This window comes from Miscanthus floridulus, chromosome 9, assembly GCF_019320115.1.
Source record: "Miscanthus floridulus cultivar M001 chromosome 9, ASM1932011v1, whole genome shotgun sequence".
Taxonomy (NCBI): Eukaryota; Viridiplantae; Streptophyta; class Magnoliopsida; order Poales; family Poaceae; genus Miscanthus; species Miscanthus floridulus.
The window spans coordinates 18,013,877-18,021,903 of NC_089588.1; the positions used below are offsets into that span (position 1 = coordinate 18,013,877).

General features: G+C 39.3%; 1 protein-coding gene across 2 annotated transcripts; it reads left to right on the forward strand.

Annotated features, from left to right (window-relative positions):
- The first annotated feature begins 1,994 nt into the window (after nt 1-1,994).
- Nucleotides 1,995-6,307, forward strand: LOC136481467 (uncharacterized). 2 transcript variants are annotated; one of them, XM_066478802.1, is made up of 14 exons: nt 1,995-2,251; nt 2,429-2,540; nt 2,645-2,757; nt 3,542-3,664; nt 3,756-3,928; nt 4,486-4,561; nt 4,681-4,728; nt 4,843-4,923; nt 5,029-5,061; nt 5,225-5,278; nt 5,454-5,495; nt 5,608-5,686; nt 5,795-5,865; nt 5,980-6,307. In XM_066478802.1, exons 1-14 carry the CDS (start codon nt 2,051-2,053, stop codon nt 6,109-6,111), a joined length of 1,338 nt encoding a protein of 445 aa, XP_066334899.1. In that variant the 5' UTR covers nt 1,995-2,050; the 3' UTR covers nt 6,112-6,307. The 2 variants fall into 2 exon arrangements, with proteins under 2 accessions (XP_066334899.1, XP_066334898.1); XM_066478801.1 differs by having other exon boundaries at nt 4,642-4,728; nt 5,980-6,305.
- The last annotated feature ends 1,720 nt before the right edge of the window (nt 6,308-8,027 follow it).

An 8,027-nucleotide genomic window follows, 5' to 3' on the forward strand; every position in this document is an offset into this window, starting at 1 on the left:
TTTTTTTTTCAATTCTGTGGATTTATCCTAGTTGTTAGGTATTTGAGAAAATTGATTTCACTTCGAATGGTTTGGTATTTTATTTGAGTTCATATTGTGTTTCATCTTTTAAAAATTTGTAGGTTATTCAAAATAACCCCTTAGATGCACCTGTGAAGCATGCTAACAAAATTCTTGGTGGTTTGAATACTGCTAAATTATTTGTAAGGGTAAGTATAATTTTTAATTAGTTTCGCTTTCAACTATTCTTAATCCTTAAAAGTTGTCTTACTTTTCTTCTTTCTCATCATTTTATTCTTGGCACTCAAGTTGATTCTTTATGTGTCACTTGAGGACGTGAGGTGCCTGTTTCCTTTCTCACACGTGAATGGATCAGATCTTGTGGAGGTCAGTAGGGTGTGATCCACTCATTGCTTGAGATCTGGTTGTTGGCATTTTTAGTTTTTCAATCACTTTTTTTATTGTGCTGATTAATTTCTGGTTGTTTTATTGTCCTGCTTACAAGCAAGAACATACAGTGTAATATTACCTGAATCTTGTGTATGCCGACCGCTGTCAGGTCCAGCCGTTCAGGCGAAACTAGGCGCAGCATCTGATGAATATGATGCTTCAGACGCTACCCAGATCAGATTATTCAACAGGCTAATCATCATCGCAAAGCTTATACGATGAATGCAGCAGCAGCTTTCTTGTTGGATTGGATAATGGCCCTTTAGCTTTTGAGTGACTGGAAATCTCACTCACCTGCTGCGTTCGTCCCAGGGCGTTTGTCGTGTAGAGCCACTAGGGGAAGCCCGCCTGTTCCGTCTGCGGCAGGTATGGCGCGCGCCGGCCACGCGCCGGCTGCGGCCGCGCGCGGGCTCCCCCGCTCCCGGCACACGCGCTGTCATGGGCGGCATGGGTTGCTCCTGTGCACGGGAGATCGCCGCCGGCCGGCCGGATGCTGATTTGGATTGGAGCCCCATAGAGGGAATACTCGTCAGTCCTTTCCCTGCCCATATTGTGCTATGTTTGTTTGGGATCAATTATTAGGCTTTTTATATATAGTTCGTTCATCCGATCCGGTCATGATAGGTGATGTTTTATCTATCGTTAATCTAAATTAGAAAAATCATCACTTATTCATGGCAAGATAAATTATATTATTATAATCTTATAATAACAATTTGTGTCGTACTCCTTCCATTTCCAAATTACAAGTTGTTTTTACTTACCATATTGCTATTTATCTAGATATAACGTATGCCTGGATAAAAAAAAAGTCAAAACGTCTTATAATGTGGAACGGAGAGAGTATTGCTTATGGATATCTTACGGGTAGAGATTTTATTTGAGAATTGGTTTATGAAAAAAAATATGTATTTATTTAATTTGTTAAATTACAATGATAGAAGTGGTTAATTTTGAAGCATATATATAAGTACTTATAGACATATCTTTACTCTGACAAGTGCAGGTAATTTAGCAAATCTAAATATTTTTTTTGGAAGTGGTTGATTTGACAAGTGTTGAGCCATAATATATTTTTAAGGACCTTCCGTTTTATGATATTTGCCAAGGTTTTCCAATACAAATCTACATATTTTTCTTGCATGTCTCCAAACTAAAACATTTTAAAAGTTTTTTTGATGTCTATTAATTAATGTTTGACCAAATTTTGCCCTGAACAATATGTTCCATGACTAGAAGGGAAGGTATCCTTCATCCAATATAGCCAAATTAACAAAACAAAAGATCATCCACAATGGAGTATCGACACTAAACGTGACAGCGTGGCATATAAAGGTGCCAGCACGGCAGCACCCTTCCTTTCTATGACATGTCATTGCTCGTAAAAAGAAGTAGAAATCAGTTTAGCTGACCTCACCTTCTCCTGGTGCTGTTTCCTTCTGTCCTTCTCTATCCAAGTGAAATTAAAAAAAAAAAAGGCGCGCGCAGCTGCTTCATATAAAGCGCCTGCAATTGGTCCATTGCCAAACGCCCTGTAACTAATCAACACTCAAGAACCGATCGATCGAGGTGAGCCCAATATAGGAGTAGGAAAAATATAATGGGTGTCTTCCAACAAGGCGATGCGACGATGAGCGTGATGATGAGGCCGGTGCTGCACCTGATGGTCGGGCTGGTGCTCTACGGCGTCGCCGAGGAGATGACCGTGCTGGCGCTCGTCGACAAGGTCACCGCCGCGCTCTGCCCCGCCGACGACAGGTCTTGCCCGGAGGCTCTCTACCTCACCGGCCTGCAGTCCTCGGTATGCCTTCGTTCCTTCCTAGTACTCTGTGTGCATCCATCACTGTCCCTGCAAGCAGTCTGCATTATTCCGGCGGTTTGATGTTCTAGGACAATCTTCATAGTGTGTTGTTCATCAGGTTCTTGTTCATTGAATGGTCGCATGTTGTTTCGTGAGTTAATTGTTTGCTGATTGCAGGTTGGAGGGATTTTCAGGACGATAGGGTTCACTCTGATGGGCCAGCTGGCTGATGAGTATGGCCGGAAGCCTCTCATCCTTCTCACTGCCTCCACTTCCATTATCCCGTTTGGTAATACAGTAGCTAGGAAAACATGTCAATGTGGGCACTTCTGTACGTAGTCCATCTGCACTTGGTACTAATAATTGTTTGTTGCTCATGCATGCTGCTTGCAGCTGTGCTTGCATGGAACAATTCGAGGACTGCTGTGTATGTCTACCTTGTTCTGCGTACCCTCTCATGCATGATTGGCCAAGGAACCATATTCTGCCTCGCTATTGCTTACACGGTGAGAATACTGATCCTAGTCTCCTCGTACACGTCTTTGTAGGTATATATATATATATATATATATATATATATATATATATATATATATATATATATAACTACTACTCTGTAGCTGGCTACAAAATAACTTATTCTGTAGCCACTTTGAGTTACGATAATTACTATGTTAATTTATGAGATTATAGTAACTCCTTACTAAGTGGTTTACTATAACGTTATGGTAAATATCCCCGTGTGTTATAGTAACCCAACTATAGTAAATATATATTGACATTATCATAAATTAGTATATAAAATTATGGTAAATGGAGGTGGCTACAGAATAACTTATTTTGTAGCTGGCTACTGAATAGCCTCTCCATATATATATATATATATATATATATAATTGAACAGCTCCTCGATCGTCGTATTATTTGGCACTTTTCTGGATGTAACAAAGTATTAGCATGACATTTTTTTAACAAGTGTGCCAATAACTTTTGGATTTTGCAACGAATTTTACTCTGCCTAGGAGCTAGACCAGAGGCCTTGGGCTCTAGCCAATCCCAATGGCAATGACCAATCGAAGGCAGGGCCTTTACTGGAATTGTGCCCTCAAGTGGCTCAGGCAGACGTGATCTGCCTTAGGGGCGCTGCTCTTGACTATATGCCTGCTTAAATCGTGGCATTGCTTTAAGTAATTTCAAGCCGAAAATGTAACAATCCAATTGAATTTATTAGGCTATATTTGTTTGGTGATTTGTGAATAAGGGTTATAAAAAAATATTATGATAAATTAGGCAGATGCAGTTGAACCATCAAGGAGGGCAGCTGCATTTGGCTTCATGACAGGAATTTTCTCTGCCGCACACACGCTGGGGAGCGTGTTTTCAAGGTTCCTGCCTGAGAGGTGGATTTTTGAGGTATCGGTAGTTAATGCTACTTATTTAGTTGCATCACAATTTCCATTTATTTACTTTCTCTTTGCTAACATTAAATACTTTGGTTTATTAGGTCTCAATCGTCTTGTTGATCTGCTCCATTCTCTACATGAAAATATATTTGGTTGAGACAGTTCAAAGAGTTTCTACACCTTCTCAGCATTTGTCGATATCATCTTTGCTTGTCAAGTTACCACAAGACCGTTGGGAATCTATCAAGGACAACATTAGCATAGTCAAAAACAGGTAACCCTTGCACATTGAGCATGAAAGATAAATAGTCAAGGAATTCATAATGAATAATGAAATTCATGTAAAAATCTATTTAGTGTTTTACCCCTCCTTGTTCATGAGGGAAAATGTTAATTATACTTATATGTTTTTCCTTGTATCAATCTAAATAATAACATTGTGCTTCATGCCTATTTGCTAGTTTAGTGGTATTCAACAATTAAAAAATGTTGTTTTCTTGAAGAAAAGGAGTAATATGGACAATAAATTTGGAATGTATAAAGTGCTATATGAGTTCTTGATTATCAAAATTAACACTTTTCTATCACAATTGTTTCAAAAAAAAATTATGAAGGGGCTATACAGAACATGATACAGCTGGTAGATCGCACAAGAAGGGAGTTAAGAAACATTCTTCCGCTTCCACATCTTGATAGTTGTATACAATGAACATTAACTAGTTTTGAAATTAGCAAAAGTTTGCAATTTCCTTTTTTTATTAAAGAATGCCTTTATTTCAGCTTCTGCATAATGTCATTCCTTTTGATTTCTCTTGTCTTCCTATGTTGTAGTGAAACACTTAGGAGAATCTCATATGTTGCCTTCTTTTATAAATTGGGCATGACTGGTATTAGCGACGTTCTAATGGTAAATGGTTGTCTCACTTATGTTTTTTATGATATATTGTTTAAAAACTATATGGAACTTTAATTATCTTTTCTTTTTAGTATTACCTAAAGTCCGTATTCGGCTTTGACAAGGATCAGTTCTCAGAAATTCTAATGGTGGTCGGCGTTGGATCAATCTTTTCACAGGTGCTCTTTCAAGATTTCATTCTATACCAACTAAACTAACATATATATGTTGCATGGCCTGCCAATTGTCAAGTTAGTTATCTGTGGATTTATGATACGGTTTTCATACTGTAGATTCTGGTCCTCCCCTTTCTTAGCCACATAATTGGTGAAAAAGGCGTCTTATGTATTTCAATACTCGCATCTATTGCTTATGTAAGTCAGAAGTTATTGCACAGAGATTTTGTACTCTGCTTTTACTAGTCTCAGGTTCACTAATTTGATATATTGACATATTGATTTTGGGGAAAATTTTTCCAGGCTTTGCTTTATGGTGTTGCATGGGCTACGTGGGTATGTATCCAATCAAATTTACTGAAGTCATCAACTGATTTATATTTTCAATAATGAACCTCAACTAATTGATGCTCTAAGAAAAATTATCGCATATTGCTGGATTTACCACTTGGTACAGTTACAAAAGCTTTGTCCATTTACCTTCTTCTATATCCTGCAGGTCCCATATTTTAGCTCTTCATTGGGTATCATCTATGTTCTGGCCAAACCAGCAGTAAGTCAATATTCACATTTGTCTTGTTTGCACTATGACTTCAAGTTTTTACAGTTCAAAAAATAATCTAAGGTGCCAGTGTCTGAAGATTTTCAGAAAAATACACCTTTTATATTTTAGTACATTCCAGTGGTATTCATAAATTTGTTCACATGAAAAATATGCGATTCTGTAGATATATGCGATCATTTCTGGTGAAGTACTCTCAACTGACCAGGTACATATACAAACCTGACCTCCCCTGGTTTTATTTAGTAGTTCAAACTTCAAAACTTTTATCCGAAGTTCCTAACCATAGGCGCCATTGTCTGATTGTATTATCTTTACAGGGAAAAGCGCAAGGTTTTATTGCAACCATGCAATCTGTAGCTATATTGTTGGCCCCACTATTTATGAGTCCACTGACCTGTAAGCAATTGACTTTCTGGTATCAAATTGAAAATTTCTCATATATTTCTGTGCATCATGCACAATGTTTTTATATTTTTTCTCTCATCATCTCTTCCTCTGTTTCAGCTTACTTCATTTCAAAGGAAGCACCCTTCGATTGCAAAGGTTTCAGCTTTATTGTGGCTAGTTTCTTCTTGGTTAGTCTTCTTACTCAGTGTCAGGGTGATAGAAAATGGCTGTATACAGAGGTGCTATAATTTCAACTGGAATCAGTACTGATTGGTTTTCTCAAATTCTAAATATTTTTACAGGCAATCTCCTTTTGTCTTGCTTGGATGCTTAACCCAGGAAGCAAGGACAAAGGCACAAAAGCTGTCGTTTCAGACAGAGATGATGAGGAAGCAGCGCAAGCACCACTATTGGCAAAATGGCCTAGATCATGACTCCAGGAAATTGAGCTATAAAATTCAACTAGAAGGAAACCGAGTGTGCATAAAATTGTAGAATATGTGAATTATAGTACCAACAACATAGGGCTTGCTTGTATTATAGTTGCTGTACATACACCAGAATGAAAAGGCTGATCACCTATATCAATACCGACAAGTGTGACCTATGTGCTAACTCATTATCTAAAAAACCTATGTGCTAACTTTTTTTTTTTGACAAAACGTCAGGGGAGGCCCCTACCTATATTTTTTTATATATAGAAAAGGCATTATATACAAACTGTACAGATTACAACGCTTTCACAGCCCAAAAAGAAAAGGGAATATATACCTATGTACTAACTTGGTGCTAAAACCCAGTGTTTTTTTGCAATTAAGTCTTCTTTGCTTCAGGCAAATGAATCTTTATATTATGTACCTCGTTTGCTGGAAGCTTGGAAGAGCAAGACAAATTGGTGCTTTAGTTATGAAAGGCAGCCCAGTATTAATCAGAGTGTCGCTTTAGCGTGCCGCTGTCAGAACAAAGACTCTTTGAGCTTCTCTTTGTGCTGATAATATCTGAGAGACAGAGTAGGTGAATGGAAAGGTGTGTGTCTTTCACCAATGCTGGAAAAGGAAAACAACTGCTAGTAACAGAGATAGCTCCCTGAGGAAAAAAGGGGTTAGCCACACCCCTGCACCAGTGGCGACACGTCATGATGAGCTACAGGGCCGCAACGACAACAGAGCACCGACGCCAGGCCCCAGGCTCAGAAGGAACGTCAAGCCCAGTATATTGTCCTATCGATTGTGCTAACAAATACAGCACTTATTTCTCAAAAAAAAAAATGCAGCACTTGCTGTGCTGCTATGTTCTCATATTAACTACCAACTGGAGTTTTCTCTTCAATAACTGACTAGTGCAACAGAAGAACACAGTAGCAGTGAAAAGAGCCACCCTTGATTAGGAAAAGATATTTCATTATCCTAATGCCAAAGTGCTGCCCAAACAAGGAAAAAGAGATAATTCAGAAGGTAGGAAGAAAAATGCAGCAGAAACAACGTGATAATATGGGACGTTTATTCTTTCTCGAATATCATTTACAGACCTCACATCACCTTTTTCCAAATTTCTTTTGCACCATATGCTTATTTTCCAGGAACAAAGAATATTTTCCTTGTCAACTTATCGAGTTATCACCTATGTTGACGTTCGTGACGGTTCCTCCACCTCTTTCTGGCATGATCATTGGTTTTCTAAGACCTTGTGGTCTAACATCTCGGTGCAACAAGTTTTTCGGGGAAGGTTTGAAATGTATCTCCGGTCAAGACTAACGCGAGCAGCGCTTGCCGAGATCGACTCCCTCCTAGTTGTTTTGCAGGGCTTTCGTCTTCGGGAAGGACAGGATGTCAGGCGAATGACAACAACACAAAAGCCATTCGGATCCAGAGATGCATATGAAGCCTTAGCCCCATCACGCCCTCTGCGCAAGACTTCCACAGTCGTTGGATATGGCAGACGAAAGTGCCAGACAAGGTTAAAATCTTCGCATGGTTATATTTTTGAAGACAGACTCAGTACGCAAGTAATTCTACTGCGTAAGCATGTGATGGAGTACGCCGTTCGTCGCCGATGTGACCATCATATAGAAAGAATACAGGCACCATGTTTTCTTTGGCTGTTCTCTTAGCGGCGAGGTGTGGAGCTCCATTGGGCTGGATCTTCTTGCTACGACTGATGATATGGATGTTTGGGCTCTGCCTTCGGCTTCGCAGCAAGAACCCGTGACCTGGCCTTTGATTCTTCTAACAATTCTATGGCGACTTTGGGATGCTAGGAACGGAACAATCTTCAGAAGCGAGAGGCACCTGGCACGCGATGTGATCATCCGTATCTGCGCCTCTGCCTCCATGATCCCTGGCTTGCGCCA

Bases quoted from the DNA above. Each gene is read 5' to 3' on its own strand.
- LOC136481467 (XM_066478801.1), top strand. From the start codon at position 2,051: ATGGGTGTCTTCCAACAAGGCGATGCGACGATGAGCGTGATGATGAGG. The intron at 2,758-3,541 runs GTGAGAATACTG...ATGATAAATTAG, and splicing joins GCCTCGCTATTGCTTACACG to GCAGATGCAGTTGAACCATC. The intron at 5,687-5,794 runs GTAAGCAATTGA...CCTCTGTTTCAG, and splicing joins ATTTATGAGTCCACTGACCT to CTTACTTCATTTCAAAGGAA.